Source organism: Solanum tuberosum, unplaced genomic scaffold (genome assembly GCF_000226075.1).
Source record: "Solanum tuberosum cultivar DM 1-3 516 R44 unplaced genomic scaffold, SolTub_3.0 scf00360, whole genome shotgun sequence".
NCBI lineage: Eukaryota > Viridiplantae > Streptophyta > Magnoliopsida > Solanales > Solanaceae > Solanum > Solanum tuberosum.
The window spans coordinates 142646-163590 of NW_006239282.1; the positions used below are offsets into that span (position 1 = coordinate 142646).

General features: G+C 35.0%; 2 protein-coding genes across 4 annotated transcripts in view; both read left to right on the forward strand.

Moving 5' to 3' along the window:
• LOC102578166 (probable pre-mRNA-splicing factor ATP-dependent RNA helicase) overlaps positions 1-3420 on the forward strand; it is a 30784-nt gene extending 27364 nt beyond the window's left edge. For 2 of the 3 annotated variants that reach the window (XM_006361488.2, XM_015315337.1), the window contains 2 exons: positions 2705-2880; positions 2964-3420. In XM_006361488.2, the coding sequence (XP_006361550.1) occupies positions 2705-2880; positions 2964-3114 (327 nt within the window). In that variant the 3' untranslated portion in view covers positions 3115-3420. The other variant, XM_015315336.1, reaches the window with a different exon arrangement.
• A 10089-nt stretch (positions 3421-13509) lies between these two features.
• On the forward strand, positions 13510-20264 carry LOC102578599 (uncharacterized). Its single transcript, XM_006361489.2, has 8 exons — positions 13510-14676; positions 15279-16435; positions 17159-17444; positions 17556-17780; positions 18135-18308; positions 18975-19151; positions 19231-19344; positions 19726-20264. Exons 1-8 carry the CDS (start codon positions 14023-14025, stop codon positions 20059-20061), a joined length of 3123 nt encoding a protein of 1040 aa, XP_006361551.1. The 5' UTR covers positions 13510-14022; the 3' UTR covers positions 20062-20264.
• Positions 20265-20945: the final 681 nt, after the last annotated feature.

The window sequence follows — 20945 nt, forward strand, 5'->3', positions numbered from 1 at the left end:
AAGCTACTGTATCTCAGTATCTCAAAAAGAAAGAACAAAAAAAAAACGAAGAAGACTGAACTCTGAAGAGAAGAAACGAAAAAAGAAGAGAAGAAGAAATGTGAAGAAGAACTGAAGAAGAGAACTCAAGAACATTCAATGACCCTTATCTTATTTGCTTTCAGTTTTTAAGAGATTTTAGCACATTCAATGACCATCAATTTTGGCATTAGGATTTCTGTGTAGCATAAAATATGATAGTTTTTAATTTGTGTGTCCTTGTACTCTTAAGAATTATAATTTCTAGTTCTTGGTTTGACATTATTCAAATTATTTGGCTTTGAATTATCAAGGGTCCTGGCAGAACTCAAGAAGAAGAAGAAAAAAAAGAGGTACCTGGCAGCAAGGAGAAGAGACGCGAGGGCTGAAGAGATCGCAAGGAGAAAGAGACGCGAGGCTGAAGAGATCGCAAGGAGCAGCAACGCGACTGAAAGTTTGAAAATAGAAAAAAAAACCCTAATTTTGACTAATATTATTAAGTTAAATCTTTTTAAAAATTAAAAAATCAAAATGGCGCCGCCATTTACGTCGCCTTTTTGATATCGCCGCGCCTCAGTGTAGAATGGCGAGAATGCCTCGCCTCGCCTCGCCATATCGCCTTTGGCGAATGGCGCTCGCCGTTCATAACACTGGTTGGTTATTTTAATTTGGGATGTGGATGTATTGGATTTGGCAAACCACTTGGAGGCCGTTTGGTAGTGTGTATAAGGATAGTGTCGAATATGGTGTAATAGTAATGCTGGCATTAGTAATGCTTGTATTAGTTATACTAAGATTATTTCTTGTGCAGTGTATTAATAATAACATGCATTGCATAATTTCCATAAAAAATATTTGCTTACAAAAATACCCTCCACAAATATAGTGAAAAGTATGTGGAAAAGGTTTTGAGGGTTATTGTGTCTTTATCATGCTAATGCATGGCACTCAAGGATGTGGCCTAGTGGTTAATGAAGTGGTTGAGAACCCTAAGATCTTAGGTTCAAAACTCTTCCATCTGTCCTAGCCTTGGTGGATAGAGTTACCTGGTGATGTCTGGTACCTGTTGCTGGTGAGAGGTAGTATGTATCCATGGAACTAGTTAAGGTGCGCGAAAGCTGGTCTAGACACCACAGTCATCAAAAAAAAAAAATCATGCTAGTGCATGCATTAAAATCCTTTGCATTATTAATACCATCGATTTCCAAGTATTAGTTATACATACCTTGATACTAAATAGAGTGTATTAGTTATACATACCTTAATACTAAATAGAGTGTATTAGTTATACATAGGTTTAAAAAGTCTACAAAACAAGATACTAGTAATACATAAAGCTAATGCATGCATTATTTTTCAGATTCACTCTACCAAACGACCCCTTTTAAGTCTTAACCCAATATGTTATGTTGAATGAAAAATTGACTTGCAATAAAATTCGGTTTTTCAGTTAACCGAATTAAAATTTTCAAAAACCAAAAACCGATCAAACCAAAAAACTGAAACGGAAATTAAAAAATGTTCAGTTCAGTCGGTTTTTTCAGTTTGAACCAAAATATGCCCAGTCCTGGTTAAGCATGCAGTAGTGATGATTCTGAACGATCTCTATTGGTTCAACGCTCCAATTCTTTGGGCATAGTCAACCTGCTGATTGAATCAAACCGTAGATACAATGTTTTTTCCCAAGATAGATTGGAAGGGCACAACCAAGAGCGGGCACTCCCTCGTTCATAGTGGTTACATACAGATTCAATTGGAATAAGTAAAACACTAACACCTTATACCACAAAGGAATCAAGAAATTAAATGAATAACATAGATTTGGCTTAAACCCTAGATAGGTGTTTAGCTGTTCATGCTAAAGATCGACACAAACGAATAAACAATAAGAGCTCATCATATTAATCATGAGAAGAAAAGAAGGAGTTTGAAAGCAAACACAAGATTGGATTCCTCCAGACCTGTGTTGCTTCTCTACAATATTCTCTCAGTGTTGTTCTCTTGTGTTTTTAAGCAAAAGATACTAAAAATAACCTAAATATTTATACAATTGGATAAGACTTAGAATTTCCGGGCAAAAACACCCTGGCTGTCCACCTTTGCGAGATTGCATAGATGTGTGCGGCTCGCACAGGTCCTCTATGTGGGACGCAGACAACTTCACACAGCTTCACTCAGACTTGACAATTTTCAGGACTTTTTCTTTAGTGTTTTCAGTGGTGTTGCATAAGTCTCTGTTGGATGCACAGATGGGACCTCTGTTGGCTGCATAGATCTACGAGACACCACATACTTCACAATTTTCAATCTTGATTCCAATTTCGTCATTCCATCTTTTTTTCATCCTTTTTAGCCTTGACAGCATCTCTGTCTGCTGAAACATAGATTTGTTTGAACATGACAAATTCCGTGTGCTTGAGCATAAATATATACTAAAAGAAGTACAAAAGTGTAAGTAATTGACGCTGAATAAGTGGTAAAATCACCACTTATCAGAGGCAATGATCTAAAGTTTCATCTCTAGTTTGAAAATGAACTCTAAACATGATATAAGTGCTCCTTAGTCAGTTATCATATCGGGACGAGCTCTATGTCTGCTGCGTCATTGATGTACCAAAATTATAGTTTTATACTTGAACTGGTATATTTCAACTTTCAAGTCTTGAGTTCCTTATTAATTGTGCAGGTCCATCCATCTTCTGTGCTAAAATCAGATGAGGATGGGATGCTTCCAAACTATGTCGTCTATCATGAATTAATAGTTACATCACGCCCATTTATGCGTAATGTATGTGCAGTTGAGATGCGATGGGTTGCGCCAATCTTAGCAAAGCTTGAGAAACTAAATGTGTTCAAACTGAGGTAAGTAACATATGCTTGAAATTTGAGGCGACTTACTTATATTATCCTATCCATTTGTTTGAACTTTCTTGTGCATGAAACAGTGGGGGATCTAGCCAGCCTGATAACCAAATTCAAGAAGTAACTCCGACTGTGGAAAAGAAAGAAATTGCTGCAATTCAGCCACCCGAAGACCGTGACAGCAAGATACAAGCTGCTCGGGAAAGATTTCTAGCTCGGAAAGGTCAGAAGTAGCATAATAATGGTTGTTCGACAGATTAATCGGTTATGCGCATGGGCTGTCCTTGCCACAAAATTGTTTGCTGCTCAGCTGGAAGTAGAGTGTAACCCTTTCTTAAGATGCATGATGGGAGGGTGTAATTCTCCCACTTGATGCAGAAATCTTGCCCATCTGATTCATGAGTGGCACCAAAAGGTTTTTAAGAATGGTCAGATGAATTATATATACCTTTCTCGGGCTTTGAGTAAGATCAAGTGTAGTGACTGTTCTTATCAGTTTAATATCTGATATGTGAGTCATCGGTCCACAAGATATTAACAAGAATGGTCAGATGAATTATATATACCTTTCTCGGGCTTTGAGTAAGATCAAGTGTAGTGACTGTTCTTATCAGTTTAATATCTGATATGTGAGTCATCGGTCCACAAGATATTAACAAGAATGGTCAGATGAATTATATATACCTTTCTCGGGCTTTGAGTAAGATCAAGTGTAGTGACTGTTCTTATCAGTTTAATATCTGATATGTGAGTCATCGGTCCACAAGATATTAACAAGAATGGTCAGATGAATTATATATACCTTTCTCGGGCTTTGAGTAAGATCAAGTGTAGTGACTGTTCTTATCAGTTTAATATCTGATATGTGAGTCATCGGTCCACAAGATATTAACAAGAATGGTCAGATGAATGTTTGATCTCAACTTCTAAGGGAAGAGGGAACAACAGTTGAATGTTTTCAAAGTGGAAGGGCTCTCTAAGAAACAAGCAAGTTATAATTACCTGTGTTGTGGTTGAGTGTGTCATTGATGAACACATACATGATGAAAGACTCCTCATCAACCATCAAGAATGGCAAAGTTCACTATGCCCATGACAGTTGGGCATTTTCGAAATTTTAATTTAACCAATAAATTTAGAAACTCCGTTCTATTTCTTATGACTAAGGAATTTTCAAGGGTCGGTTGGCGCACGGGTTGAGATGTTGTATAATGAGCTTGTCTTTTTATCGTTCTCCACTTAAATACTACTAGTACTAGGTTTTAATATGTGGTTGTGTTCGATCCCCTAATGTGTGTTTAATCTTACATCACATGCTGCGGTTTTATGACTCAACTAAATCCCTAACAACTAGAATCTCAATACGTACTCGTAATCATCCAAAATGCACATATGCATTTAACTAAGATTCATGTGTGGACTATGGTCCATTTTTAAAAAAAAAAAGAAATCATTGGTTGTGGGAATAAGGCAATACTGTGTTCTAGTTCTACCGCAAAAAAAAAAAAAAAATAGATAAAAGAGAGAAGAATAACTTGATACTCCATCCATTCACTTTTACTTGTCAGTTGTCAAATTTTGATTTGGCACAATTATTAAGAAAATAATAATTGAATATGGTTTATTATATTATTGTTGGCAACATGTTTTTGTAATGCTGAAAATTAACTACAATTAAAATAAATAAAAGAAAAAGTAATTTTATTGATGAATCTTTGCTAGTATGATTCCGTTGTTCTCTTGATTCTTCTCTCTGAATAATATTTTTTGTGTCTCGATGGCTGACAGTAGTGTATTTCTCGAATGTAGGGTGATGTAGACCTTCGAGAAGCACTTACCTACATTGACCACTCTTTCGAAGAACTATGTAGTTGATGTTGTAGATTTTTCCAATACTCGTAGAATTTCCTCAAAAAAATTATGTAATCCTCCTATTTATAGTTGTAGGAGGTAGGCAATCCAAGTGTAAATGAACTCTCTTGCCTTTTTTTGATTGTTTAATGCAAGTCTTCAAGTTTATCACAAATATTATGTGATAAGGTTGCTTTTGATTGATTGTTGAACTTTGATCGGAATTGCCATATCAATTGATGGGTTGTTGAACTATGATCAGAATGGCCACATCCTTTGAACATGTGGCATTCTCTTGTTGGTCTTGAACTTGACTGGGATGCCAAGTCACCTGACAAGTGGCATGAATTTGGATTTCAAGATGAAATGGATCTTTGGACTTAATTTAATAAACTGGACTTATTTATCTGCGCAATCCAAATTAATTATTCAACTCAAATAAATGTGAATTGAATCCAACAAAATTAATGTGTCTATAGATGTCCTCTAATTCAAGATTTGTCAAGGGTAGATTTATTGAAATGAGACGAGGCTTGAATTACCCCAAAACGAAGAACCGACACATCTTTTTCCCTTTTTTTTTGTATATGCGTTCACACTTGTTGTGAAGTGTAGTTAGTGATTTTGATTTCAAAATAGCTTAGATCACTTCCTTTGCAAAGAATTCCATTTTCAAACGTAAAGCAACCATAATTTGTTGTGTATTCAACGTAAATAGGACAATGCGACTTAATTCTTTACACTTACACATGGACATTCAAGCAAAACTTTCATTTGCATCCTTCTTGATAAGTATTGTCAATTGAAAACACAATGAACTTGTTGTAATTGCTTTCCATGGTTTAACAATTGCAATATCCAAACTTGTGCTTTATCTTAGGTTTCAAAAAGTAGGTGAAGTATTTTTCACCAAATTGATTTACTTCATGAATTCACACTAACCATGTTTTACTTGGACACAACTTCTTCACTTGTAGTAATTTAAAACTTTTTGATTAGCAAAGCTCCCTCTAGATTGATCAGAAATAATTTCTGAAGTCGATTTCTAAATCTGATGTCTGTTTCACATCTTTATGCGTCTATGGTAGACGATTCAAAGAACTACAACATGTGTAAAAATGAAGGTCAAAGGCTTTATGGATTTGTAGAAATATTGCTTCGAAGTCAGCTCACAATTTTGTCTTGCTCAGCTCATTCATAACTCAGAGTAGGAGCGTTGGAATCATGAGCTTCTTGTTCCGTTTGAAAGACAACTTGAAGAACTACTAAATGTTTAAAAACCAAGGCCAGAATATTTATGAATTGGTTCCCGTTTTGCTTGGCTTTTCAACTTCGCGCATCTGTGGTAAAAAATTCATAATTCAAAGTTTTTACTTCATTGAAAGAAGGACACCAAGAACTACTCTATTTACAAAAATTACGCACAATGACTTTCTGTATTTGCACATATATTTCATTAAAGTTAACTCAGACGTTTGTCCAACTTTGTGCAATCTCGCCAAAACGTCTGTATCTTGAGCCTGAAGCATCCAAATCATGAGTTGTTTAATCTTATAAAACAATATCAGAATTCAAGGAGTACATCTCTGCCAAATATGGAAGATTAAATCGAAGAATATACAAGATGTAGATGTGTTGAGCCACAACCAATCGATAAAATTTTATTATCATGGATCATTGCGCGAGGTTGTCCACCCTCTTATGGTAATTGGGCCCTTTTACGAGAGCTTATAAGTGAAGCGATCATAACCTCCAAAAAAAATCTTTGAAGTTAATAATTTACATGACTTTAGGCTCTTTGTATAGGATTTCAATTAATTCTTGTTTTAATCATAGATGTAATAAACTCTTGCAATGTTAAAGAAATAAATATTTTTATATTTCAATGCAAATTGTTTTCCTTTCTTTAATGTTTGTTTTCACATTTGAATGAAGTATTGTGATTATCAAGTAACGACGCATCCTATTTTTTTAATTATTTTTTTCAAACTTGATGAGCTTGATGACATGTAGTTTAGACTCATAAGTCCAACAACATTTCAACTTGCAGTTTAGGCTCATGCATCAAAAAGCTTTTCAACTTACAATTTAGGCTCGTGCATCTAAGAGCTTTTTAACTTGTAATTTAGGCTTGTATGTTGAGAATCATTTCAACTTACAATTTAGGCTCATACACCGAGAAGTATTTTGGGGGAGATTCCATCAATGTAACTATCCCTCTAACCCTTTTTGATGAAGTATTAATGTAGTTGAAGTTGATTAGCACTTGATCTTGTGTTGACTTTTGAAAGTCGCAATTTAGAAGTCTCTTGATGCTTTGCCTTTTGTGGGTGGGCTATCAAAGTCCAAGTGTCACCATTCTTGTCATTGGAGAAGTCGTGTACATTGGATGTGTTTGTAGATTTTTTAAAGACAAAAACTTCATTTGGTTCAAAGCTCTCAAACTGTAACATGATGATTCCTTCTTCAACGTTTGATGATGACACATGGAGCAGAGGTTGTAGAAATCTGAAATTGAACCTTTTTTTATAATCAAGTTCGACATGGACATGGTTTGCATCAGCTGTCTCACCATCATCAATGATGATCTTTCCTTCTCACATCACGGTCATGATCTTTTCCTTTAGGATGAAATAATTTGTGGTATGATGACCAACAATGCAGTGAAATTTATAATACTTCGACTTTGTTGGATTCTTCGGATCTCTTTGACTTAGGGGGTGAAATGATTTCATTGGTTAGCAACTCTTCAAGAATCATAGAAACGCCAGAGTCAGGAAAGGGATACACCTTTTGCTTGTAACTTCTTCAAGGTAGATTGATTTTTCACTTCTCGCGTTTGTTGATATGAAACTTTCTCTTTCAATTTTTGTCTTATGGATGCCTTTGTTGAAGTCACGGTTACCGCCATGAAATTCATTGTATGGAATCTAATGACTCCTTGAGTTTAGAAGCTTCTTTCTTTGCGTCAAAGACAAGTGATGTTTTTTCATGCTTAAATTTATGTTATAAGCGCGCATAGCTAATTCTTCAAAAGTTTGAGGTTTAATCCCTTGGAAGATATACACAAAGCCCCAATGTATTTCTTGGATAAAAATTTCAACAAGTTTCAGAAAGTTCATCCTTCCAATCTAAGCCCAACATTTGTTGGCGATTGATGTAATTCACTATAGACTCATCCTTATTTTGTTTTGTGTTTCTCAACTCCATCATGCTTACTGTACGATGGTGCTATAAAAATGATTAGGGAATGTTGGTATAATATACCACAAATACAATAAATTACAGTTGAAATAAAATGACAAAATTGCATAAACAAATCTTTAGGCTGATGCACGGATATCTCGCTCTCTTTAAGGCGATTCAAGCCCACTGCGACATAATCTACACCGATCCAGCAATATATCTCTTGACTTGTCCCCTCCAGGATACAACAACCCAACAACGTGTACAACTCAAGCAACTCCGGATTAGTTGAAGAGTCCAAAGGTTCACAAAAAGAACACCTTCTTCAACATATAAATACTCTCTTTTGTATAGTGAATATAGTTGAAGACTTAAAATATTTTCTATGTCTCAACTCTCTCTTTCACTACACTAACCTCGATATAATACTACTCATCTTTTTCATTCTATCTTTTCTTGTACATCTCTTGTTAGACGAAAGGGAGTTGCTCGGATGGTAAGCACCCCTCACTTTCAACCCGAAGGCTGCGAGTTCGAGTCACCAAGGGAGAAAAAGGGGTGGGAGCTCCTAGGGAGGGATAAAAAAAAACATCTCTTGTTACTTCTTCTTGTACCCAACACAAAGAAAGACCACGCTATTTATAGGTGATGAATTCTTCCTTTCAATGAATATGAAGATAGTGAATAGTAAATTTGGGTAAATGAATAGCCCAAAAGTTACATAAGTTACAACCATAATAAGTTAAAATAATGGGTGAATAATGAGTTGGAGGTTACAAAGTTAGGGAGATATTATGGCCACATTATGCCATTAACTCGTGTGAGTAATGGGGCATATAATGCCATCAAGGACAACTCAAATGTTGCACATCATATGCTACATACGTGTAGGAGACATTTGACATTTCTCATTGTTGAATTATACACTTTAATAAAGGGAAATAAAGTATGATCTCAGACTTGAACTATGATTGCTTAAGGGAAATAAAGTATTTCAGTTTACACACAATAATCAAGATGTTGACATAAGTTTTTTTAGCCAGCACATTACGGCCTTGTGATATCCCGGTTTTCATGAGTGTTTTTTTTAGAACAAGCTCATTCTCATAGAAAGCGGCCTACTTTCACACTCACATAAGTGAAATCTGTCAAGAGTGCTCCTATAATTTGACACCTCACTCATACGAGATACAAACTTTCATTAAGAGTTCAAAGACTCAACCTCCACAAACCATTATAGGACAAATGCACTCACATTATAGGGATTGAATAAAATTAAATACATAGTGCATTTCACAACAAGTCATCATATGATTTGTTCTTCCCATTGAACCTAGTTATAGGATATCTAGCCCCAGGTTGGGTTTCCTCATATATAACTTAGAATATATTTTTTAGCTTCAATTTCATCCCCCTCGATGTGATTCAGACTTTTTTTCTTGCAAAGGCTTTAGTTCATGAATCTGCAAGATTATCACAAATAATTTTAACACAATTACTATTGATGGTATACGAGTGATCAATATGATCTCACAATATTGTGTTTTCTTCTCATGAGTCTGAATTTACGTTTATAATAACGATTTTTACTCTACCATTATATTGGTGCTATCACAATTAATCAAAATAAGAAAAAATAATTTCTAAAAATAAAGTGTTTGATATAGTAAAATCAATTTCACTTTTTCACTAGTTGAAGCTTAATTTTTTACTTCAACCTCCATAGTAGAGTTTGCAAGCAATACAACTTGCTTTTCTCATCTCCAACAAATAGCACCAAGTTTTTTCATCTGCACCAACAAAATTTTTAAGTATAGCATAATATTATTTTTTTTCATAAAACAAGTCACCAAATTTGTACCAAGTAAATTTACTTGATTTGCTTGTACATGCTATACTTTATACACAATATCATATAAAATGCAATTAGTCACATGTCTAGCTCATAGCTTTTATTAGGATAGCAAACTCCTTCTTTCTTTGTTTCACCATTTTCACAATTGAATCCAAAGGAGTTGCAAGACTCACACAACTTATTGGTTGTGAAATACAGTATAGCATGAACAAGCAAATCAAGTAGATTTACTTGGTACAAAATTTGGTGGCTTGTTTCATGAATAAAAGTATTATGCTATAATTAAAAGTCTTGTTGAAACAATCTGAGAAAATTGGTGCTATTTGTTGGAAGTGAGAAAAACAAACTATATTGCTTGCTTATCTACTATGGAGGTTGAAATAAAAAAAAAATAAGCTTCAACAAGTGAAAAAGTGAATTGATTTTAGATTGTCAAACACTTTATTTTGAGAAATTAATTTTTCTAATTTTGATTAATTGTGATAGCACCAGTATAATGGTTGAATACAAAATCGTTATTATAACGGTAAATTCAGACTCATGAGAAGAAAACACAATATTGTGAGATCATATTGATCGCTGGTATACCATCAATATTAATTGTGTTAAAATTTGTGATAATCTTGCAGATTTATAAACTAAGGCCTTAGCAAGAAAAAGATTTTGAAGCACATCGAGAGGGATGAAAATGAAGCTAAAAAAAATCTAAGTTATATATGAGGAAACTCAACATGGGACTAGAGATCATATAACCAGGTTCAATGGGAAGAACGAATCATATGATGACTTGTTGTGAAATGCACTATTCTTAATTTTATTCAATCCCTATGATGTGAGTGCATTTATCCTATAATGATTTGTGGAGGTTGAGTCTTCGAACTCTTAATGAAGTTATGTATCTCGTATGAGTGGGGTGTCAAATTATAGGAGCACCCTTGACAGATTTTACCTATATGAGTGTGAAAGTAGGCCGCTTTCTATGAGAATGGGCTTGTTCTCAAAAATTACTCATGAAACCGGGATATCACAAGATTGTAATGTGCTGGCTAGAAAAGCTTATGTCAACATCTTGATTATTGTGTGTAAGCAGTAATACTTTATTTCCCTTAAGCAGTCATAGTTCAAGTGTGAGACCACTACTGACTCTGGAGTAAAGATTATTGTTTTACTAAGTAAAGGTTCAATGCAAGCACACATTTATTATGCATAATAGTCTACCTTCAACTAAGTTGTGAAACTTTCTTATCATAATATTAAAATGAGTGGGGGATTGTTAGATTTTGAGCATTTTAATCTTATTTTAAAGTGTATAATTCAACAACGAGAAATGTCAAATTTCTGCTACACGTATGTAGCATATGATGTGCAACATTTGAGTTGTCCTTGATGGCATTATATGCCTCATTACTCACATGAGTTAATGGTATAATGTGGCCATAATTTCCCCCGATTATTCACCCATTATTCTACCTTAATATGGTTGTAACTTATGTAATTTTTGGGCTATTCATTTACTCAAATTTACTATTCACTATCTTCATATTCATTGTAAGGAAGAATTCATCACCTATAAATAGTCTGATTTTCCTTTGTGTTGGGTACAAGAAGAAGTAACAAGAGATGTACAAGAAAAGATAGAATGAAAAAGATGAGTAATAATATATTGAGTTTATATTGAGGTTAGTGTAGTGAAAGAGAGAGTTGAGACATAGAAAATGCTCTCTAAGTCTTCAACTATATTCACTATACAAAAGAGAGTATTTATATGTTGAAGAAGGTGTTCTTTTTGTGGAGCTTTGGACTCTTCAACTAATCCGGAGTTGCTTGAGTTGTACACGTTGTTGGGCTGTTGTATCCTGGAGGGGACAAGTCAAGAGATATACTGTTGGATCGGTGTAGATTATGTCGCAGTGGGCTTGAATCGCCTTAAAGAGAGCGAGATATCCGTGTCTCAGCCTAAAGATTTGTTTATGCATTTTTGTCATTTTATTTCAACTGTAATTTTTAATATTTGTGGTATATTACACCAATAATTGGACTCATGTTTCAAGTAGATATAACAGTTGAATGCATTTAATAACCCTTCAGAAAAGTCACAATTTTTTGAAAAGATCACAATCTTTTGAAAAAGTCACTACCCTTCAATGTGTATGTTTTTAATATAAATAAAATAAATATAAATATAAAATATAGAAGATATATTAAATTGAATGTTTTAATTGGATTTACTATAATAATCTAACGTTCAAGTTAGGGAGTATTTTTAGTTGGGGGTACTATAGTAATTTAATTAAGTTTAGAAATCATGTTTTTATTCTTATAAAGTAGTATAAAAGATATAAATTAATCAAGTTAAAAAGTTCATGATTTTAAGGTAGTATAAAAAATATAGATGGATAGATAGATAGGTCATACAAACATAACTATTCAAGAATATATTAGATTCAAAATATTTTATTTGTTATTATCGAATAACTAAATTGAGAAAATCTTATTAAATAAAAGAGAAATCAAACCAAAGTAAATTTATTTCAAATTGAGTTTTTTTTTCCCTCTAGTTTTGTGAGATAAGGATTTAAAGTCATTACACACCAAAAAAATTTTAAAAAAAAGGACACGTGTAACTTCATCTCCATAGTAGACAATTTTTTGAATAAATGTGGCGGTGAATGAAAATAAATATACCCCTAAATTCTCGTTTAAGTTTGGTATATTTTTAACATTTTTTTCGACTTTTTATTAAGAGTCTCATATTTTTATAAAATTTTGAGATCACTTGTTATTTCATGTGGCAAATCGAAGGTGTATGTATCTAAGTTTAGTTAGTTAAATAGAGAAGTGTGTTTAAGACTGTAATAGTTTAGAGACGAAATTAACAATTTACACAAAATTTAAGAGTATTTTCAATAATTGCCACTTTAAATTATTATAGAAAAATATATTTTACCTTTTCTTTTGTTGAAAAACAATTTTGCACCTAATTTAATTCTATCTTCTTCTTTTACTCAAAATTAAAATTTTGTTCTTTAAATTGCCACAAACATGGTTAGGTCTGCCTTTATATCATCAATGACATTGCACCTTATTATTTTTGTGCATTTAAAAGAGGATTACAAGTCAAAACTTTGTAATAATAATAATAATAAATAATAAGAGTAGCTTTTAAAATAGTACTTACTACTATTATTATTAAATATATGACCGTCTAAATAGACAGTAAAAGTCTTTGTCCTAATACTTCATTGTTTTTTCCGCATTTGAAATTCAACTAACTATATTCATATCAACATCTTAAATACATTTTATGAGCGGAGCTAGAAGATGAATACAAAAAATATTTGTTATGAAAAAATTAGTGTACAATGCAATGTGGTAAATAAAAAAAAGTGACAAGAAGTCAAGAACATTTTTTAATTTAATTCAAATTATTAGTTTCGTTTTTAAATTATTGACAATCTTAATAAAACGTAACAAGATATGACAAGTGATCAGAAACTCTAAAAAGGGACATGAAAATCTTAATAAAAAGGCAAGAGAAGAGTTGAAACTTGAAAACATCTCTAAATTCGGTGAGAATTTAAAAGTGTATTTCAATCATGTTATAAAATTGTGAATATATTTAAATTCTTAATCAAGTAAAGTATTTTGTAAGATTCTGAATAATTTGAGAATAAAACTAATAATAAGTTCCAGTTTTGGATGGTGTGGTATAAAAAAAGGTTGCATGTGAGAAGAATATAAAAATGTTTTGATTGAAAGTGAGTGAAGTAGACTTGTAAACTTTCATCCCAAGCCTGGCATCTTCTTCATCTTCAAGTTTTTCACAGATCTTTAGGCTTTGGGGCTTCCTTTTTCCATTAAAGTTTTCATCTTTACTCTCACTACAAACATACCCACAAAGCTTAAAGTAGCTAACAAGATCTAAAGATTTCATTTGAGCTGTCTACTGGTAACACACTTTATCCTTTTCCCCTCTGATTTTGTTCTTTAGATTGTTACTATCCAATTGAATTTGCTTGTGCTTTTTGGGGTTTTTTTGTTGATTGAAAGGTTAGCTGAATGAGTGAATAGGAAGTACTCAAATTGCATTTTTTATTTGTTGTGTGGTTTTGGGGGAAGTAGCTGATTTGGGAGTTCTGAAACAGATTGTGTTATATTTCTTGACTTTAAAGTAAGTTTTTGTGGTGTTACTTAACTTTTGAATTGATTAAATCTATCCACCAACACCCTTTTGGATTTAAATTAAAGCAATGGTTCTTGGTCTGAGGTCAAAGCACAAAAAGGGTGCTTCTGTTCAGGTGGAGTATGTTATTCAGGTAGATGAGATTAAGCCTTGGCCTCCATCACAGTCCCTTAAGTCTGTTCAATCTGTATTGCTTCAATGGGAAAATGATGGTCAGAACTCTGGTTCTGTTGTGTCTACTGTTGGCGATGGTACCATTGAATTCAAGGACTCTTTTACCCTTTCGTTAACGTTGTGTCGCGAAAAGAAGGCACATGACAAGTTTCAGAAGAATTTCTTAGACTTCTATTTGTATGAGCTACGTAAGGATAAGACGACGAGGGGACAACTTTTGGGGACATCAGTAATAAATCTTGCAGATTTTGGACTGATTGAGGAGGTTGTGTCTATTTACACTCCAGTCAGCTGCAAGAAGAGTTCTAAGAACTCTGAGCAACCAGCTCTGTTTGTTAGCATACATCCTACTGAGAGGGGTAGCTCAAGTTCATCCCAAGTTGGTGTAACGAGAGAAGGGGATGGACAAGAATCCGTTGTGGATTCAGTGAATGGAAGAAATGAGGATGATGATGATATTGCATCTTTCACTGATGATGATGAATCGTCACATTCATCGCAAAATGTTGCTGAGGCTGCAAGGTTTTCACCATCTCAACAAGGAAAGGTATTTGTAACATTTATATTCTGTTTGATATTCCAAATTCGAGAGTTTGCTTAATTAGTCATTGTCAAGAAATGCTTTGGGTTATCTCTTCTAATTTAATTGTCTTCTTTTATTTAATCAGTTCCAATAATTACTATTCGTGCTCAGTCATTGGAAATGAGAATCAAATCTTAGGCCATTATGTCAAACTGTTAAAGTAGTCCAAACCAGACAGGCCTTATACTTATCCATTTTGGCTAAATTCTTGTTGTTGAAAATACTCCTTTCAATTCGAGTTTGAAACAGGTGGCTAATTCACTTATGGTGGCGGTTAGGAGATAATAGTTCGTTCTTGTATTTCCTTGACTGCCCGATGACTGATTTAGCAGGATCTTGAATTTCACCTTTCATACTGACAAAGAAGTGTTTTGCTATATGCAGAAGTCTGTAGGGAAGTTGCTTGTCTACTAGTTACTCCCCTTTGATGATAGACTGTATGGTAACCTATGCTGGCGTTCTATGTTACGATCAAATGTTTTGTAGGTTGTATGGTGTGTTTCCCTACATCTGCCTATCTGTCATGGAAAGTTGTTAACTAATTTTATACCATGATTATATTTTAGGTTGCACATGAATTCATACCTGATAACGTGCTGAGGGACAATCCAGAACGTGATATACTTTTGGGAATGGACTCTGCAGCAATGCTCATGGATTTTACTAGTAGAAGTTCTAGAAATGTGGCTCCAGGGTTGTCAAGTAGCATATCTTTAAACAGAGAAAATTATGTGAGCAACACCACTTCTTTGTCTAAATATTCTGAAAGAAGTATGACATCAATACAGAAGAAGTCTGCTTCCCAAGTAACAGGATCCTCTTCCTCATTACAAAGTTATGTAAATAAAAATGGGAAGGCAAGCACCTCTGTGACAGCCCTCGAGCAGCAAATTCTGATGTATGATGTTCAAGAAGATAATGCTGACAAGAAAGGTCTCCCCAAAGACGGTATCAAACTCTCTGCAGAAAGTGGACATGTTCATAGATTTGCATCCAACTTAAGCTATCTCGATGAATCTAATGAGGATAACTCTGACCCTGCCGATTCCTATAGTGATCGCTGTCAAGACTCCCGAGATAAACCAAAGGGCCACACTGGAAGTACAGTACTCAAAGATTTACATGTTGGTGTAGTGAACGGAAAAGGGATGGAGCTTCTAGAGATTGACCAGGATGAAGTGAGCTTGAAAGAGATTCCTCATTTTTCAGAAGTCAAATCAGGCAGAAAACACAGCTTTTTGAAGGGTGATACTCTTAATTCGAATAAGGTACTTGGATTGCAGGGATCTAGCATCACCAATGGTAAATCAAAGCATGCAAAGTCTCACCAATTGAATGACTTAGCTAACAGAAGTGGACTTCCTGGTAACAGCCAGAATCCAGAGAAGTCTGCAAAACAGCATGTTTCGGAAGATGCTCGGTCTAATGGTAAAGGTAATAAACCAATGAATGGATCTCCTGACAGAAAAAATGAAGGGAAGTCTAGAATAGAGACACTTGAGGAAGAACTAAGGGAAGCGGCAGTTGTCGAGGTTAGCCTTTATTCTGTAGTGGCTGAGCATGGCAGTTCTGCACACAAAGTCCATGCTCCTGCTCGACGCCTTTCTCGATTTTATGTTCATGCTTGCAGAGCAAAGTCCCGAGCTAAACAGGCAGGTGCTGCAAGAGCTTCTGTCTCAGGTTTAGTTTTGGTTTCAAAAGCTTGTGGAAATGATGTTCCAAGGTAAGTCATCTTTAAATATGTTAAGGAACTTGGTAGCCTACATTTTGGCTTTGTGAATCATATTCTTAATTCTTTTGTATTAGCGTGAAGACTACTTGTATCATCAATAGTAGTTTCCCATCCATAGGATAAAGGGGTGGGGTCATTTTTAATCAAGTTTCGAACTGTGTACCAATAGCCCTTGGGAAAAGATTCTAGTTTTCCATTGAAGTAGTGGCTTAGAAGAAGCTAGCAGTAACATAAGTCAATGAAATGGAGAATCTTTTGATTGCTCAACAAAAAGTCCATGGTATGGATGCTCATTTGTTTTTCTTTCTTATATGAGAAACTTCTGATGAGGCTAATTCCATATTTGGCTCATAGGACCTGACCACTGTTTCTTTTGGAATTTTGGAGAAAGAATAATTCTAGAAGCCAAGACCTGATAGTCAAAAGCTGTCTCATCATCCACAGATACAATGTATCAGTATTAGATATCAATTTCCTGCCTCTTAGAAGTTAATATAGTAACATTAGTGATGGATTGGTCTTTCCTGCAATCATGTGGGTCGAAATTCAGGTGTCTCATCATCCTATTACACTGTTTATAATTAAAAATATTAGTTATTTTGTTATGGAAATAAAGATAGTATCATTAATGAGTTCCAATGGGCATAGATGAATTAAACTGATTACCCTTTCTGTACCACAGAAGATTTCAGCTGTCTGTTTCTTGATTTACAGGTTGACTTTTTGGTTGTCGAATTCAGTCATGTTGAGAGCAATTGTTAGCCAGGCTGCTGGAGGAAGGAGAGAAGATGATAGACCATATGCGGAGAGTAATATGGGCAAAACTAGTTTAAATGGAAGATCCTTGAAAAAAAGGAATGAGGTTTCTTTCAATAAAGCTGTCAACGATAGTCTAACAGAAGAACTTGGTGACTGGGAGGATATTGAAACCTTTATGCTTGCACTGGAACAAGTTGAAGCTTGGATTTTCTCCCGCATTGTGGAATCTGTGTGGTGGCAGGTTGATCTTAAAAATCTGATTGTGCTGCTCTCTCTCTTGTTCCTTGACTCAATGAAACATATTTCATTTTTACATCACTGCTGTGACTTATTTTGTTTTCATGGCATGCAGACTTTGACTCCACACATGCAAAATACAGCTGCAAACTCTGGTGGCAGATCAATGAGCTCAAGTGTTAAGAAAACTTATGGACGCAGGTGTAGTTTAGGGGATCAAGAGCAAGGTAATTTCTCCATTGATCTCTGGAAGAAGGCTTTCAAGGATGCCTGTGAAAGGCTTTGCCCAGTTAGGGCAGGAGGACATGAGTGTGGCTGCTTGCCATTGCCAGCTAGATTGGTAAGTTGACTGCACATTCATATCCCTGTTCAACAGAATCAATTGTGTACCTCCTGGAAGAGCTTATTTGAACATATACTAGAAACTGGCATGAGTTAGCATTCCACTGCATTGTTTCTTGTAGAAATATCATTTTTCCTGTGTTTGAAAACATGCACTCTGGTGTTATTAATGTTAATACAGAATTTCTGCTTCTGCGGCTAAATGAGTAGTTATACTTTCTGTTACCAGGACTACTTAGTCTCTACATGTGCATCAGGACACCTGTACAACCTTGCATAACTGCTTTCTCAATTTTACTGATTGAATTTAGTGGATTTAGGTATCAAGTTCTTTGTTTATGGCTTATGACAGGTAATGGAACAGTTGGTGAGTAGATTGGATGTGGCTATGTTCAATGCAATCCTTCGTGAATCAGCTGAAGAAATGCCAACAGATCCAGTATCAGATCCCATTTGTGATGCTAAGGTCCTCCCAATCCCTGCAGGGAAATCAAGCTTTGGCGCCGGTGCACAACTAAAAAATGCTGTGAGTAGTCAAGCTCCAGTGGTTTATAGCTTAGTCGGTGATGCATTACTGATATAATCGCCATATCATTCTTTTTACCCAATATGGGAGTTCTTCATAGTTCGAAAGAAGAATCTGCCTGTACTTCAAAATTAGTGGAATGTCTACCGTAGATTAATACTCCTTCTAGATGCCCATCTTCCAAGATGATATAACTCTTAAAGTCATTCTTCTTACCCAATATAGGAGTTCTTCAGAGTTGGAAAAATCTGCCTGCACTTAAAATGAACCGATTTCTATAAATCTATGTTAGACTCTTAGTTCAGCTAGACATGTTAAACAAGATTCTTAGAGATCTTAATGATAGGGAAAGAAGGTTCTCTGAAGATCTTATTACATTTCTTGGCTACACTGAAAGGCGAAGTAAATCAGTTGAGCATCCCTAATATGCATCAGCTTCAAATAAAGGATGGGTTGAAATAAGTATGTCTTTCCATTCCATAAATTAAATGTTGTGGACTTGCAAAAAATAAATAAATTAAATAGCGGTGGAAGCATGTATACACCTTCTCTTGAATACTGCCAGGATTGTTATTGTTAATAAAAGCTGGTAGATATAAATTATCAGCCTAATGTACTAATGATTTCGTATGGTATATTAGAATGTGACTTATTTGTTGTTGGCAGATTGGGGACTGGTCTAGATGGCTATCTACTCTCTTTGGAATTGAGGAAAATGATTCCTCAGGTGATAATGAAGACAAGGCACCAGGTCCCGCCAAGCCTTTCCGTCTGCTCAATGCTCTAAGTGATCTAATGATGCTTCCCTTTGAAATGCTCGCCGATCCTCAAACTAGGAAAGAGGTGAGTCTGTTGGCATTACATCGTTTGATGCATTTCATCATGCTGTATGCTAAATTTCTTCTTATTATGCTATTTCAAGGTTTGTCCTATACTTGGTCCAACTTTGATCAGTAGGGTGCTCAATGGTTTTGTTCCAGATGAATTCTGTCCAATCCCAGTTCCCCCAGAGGTCCTCAGGGCACTGGATTCTGAGGTTGGTAGTTTGTTCAAATTTGTTTAGTTGCTGTTTGTTTGAAATTTTGGAGTTTATGAGCTTGCAAACTTAGTTTCTGAGTTTGCAAATAGTGTTTTTTTGAACTTAATCTTGAAAAACATTAGATTTCCAAATCTTGAAAGTGTTGCTGTTCTGTAACATTTGAAAGACTTGAGTTGGAAATTTTCAAAAAATCTACTTTTTCTTTCAAGATTTAGCTCAAACAAATACTTCAAGCTATGCAAACTCAAAAACATCAAACAAACGGCACCTTGACCGTATGCTTCATGCAATTTCATTGATGCTTGTGGTTGAAACTTTTCAAACTTCCATTTCATTAAAAGATCAGTTTTGTCATGAACGCGTCATTTCTTAATCTAGGATGCTGAGGATACTCCTGAAGAATCTATCTCCACTGTCCCGTTCACTGCATCGCCTACTACATATTTACCTCCTTCAGTAAGGTCCATTAAAACCTTTCTGGGAGAGACTGGAAACCAATCTTTACAAAGAAGCAGTTCATCAGTACTGAAGAAATCATACACCAGTGATGATGAGCTTGATGAATTGGACTCGCCCTTGAGTTCAATTGTAGCTGATAGGCTCCGTGGTTCTCCTAATCTAGCAAAGATCAACTTGATCGCCAAGGGGAAGGGTGATCGGAAAGTCGTTAGATATCAGCTGCTCCGACAAGTCTGGAGAGCTGAAGAACAGTAAAGAACGAACCACGGTGCTGTAAATATGTAAAGCCAGGTCTAAAGTTTTTTGTTTATTTTCTTTCTTCAGTTGCTAAATGCCCATATACATATATAGATGAACTCCAAGACTATTTCGACATGAAATTCGATGGTCGGGGTCTCATATTTCCAATAAAATATACTTGTTGAAGCTCTCCGAGTCTAGTAAAAACCTTGATTTGAGTTGTTGGTTTCACAAGACTAGGGGGCAAGCCCTGAGCCTATTGATTCAATTCCTAGTGAGTTCTGTTTCGCCAAACTATGATCAAGAGTTTTGCCTTTTGAATAGTCAATTGTGTAGGGTGACAGGGCTAGTGATTTAAGAGATTGTTATTCCCTCTGTTCTGTTCCAATTTATGCGACTTACTTGCCTTTTTAGTCAGTTCCAAAAAGATTGACACATTTTTATATTAAGTAACAATTTAACTATAAAATGTCTATTTTACTCTTAATGAAATGATTTATAGCCACATAAATTTCTATCATTCATTTTGAACCACAAGTTTTAAAAGTATTTCTTTCTTTTTTAAACGTTGTGTCGAGTCAAACTACCTCACATAAAATGGGACGGAGGGAGTATCATTTATCAAGCCAAGCAGATGAAGTTTTTAAATTATTTTCGGGTATTGGATTAGTAAGAAGAAAATGTATTGCCCAACAAATTTAGATATTATTGGGAAAATACTAGAACACCATATTTGAAAAATACTATAATAGGGAGTAGGGTCTCGAGTTGAGGTCTTGGGTCGAGATTTTGGTCGTATTGGGAGTGGGGTCTCGAGTCAGGGTCGGAACTTGGATTGGGAGTCAAGTAGTTGAGTCTCGGGTTGGGGGTTAGGAGTTGGGGTTGAAAGTTGGGTCTTG

Coding starts and splice junctions, on each gene's coding strand:
- LOC102578599 (XM_006361489.2), top strand. CDS start 14,023: ATGGTTCTTGGTCTGAGGTCAAAGCACAAAAAGGGTGCTTCTGTTCAG. Junction 16,436..17,158: donor TGTGGAAATGATGTTCCAAG/GTAAGTCATCTT, acceptor CTTGATTTACAG/GTTGACTTTTTGGTTGTCGA. Junction 17,781..18,134: donor TGCCATTGCCAGCTAGATTG/GTAAGTTGACTG, acceptor GGCTTATGACAG/GTAATGGAACAGTTGGTGAG.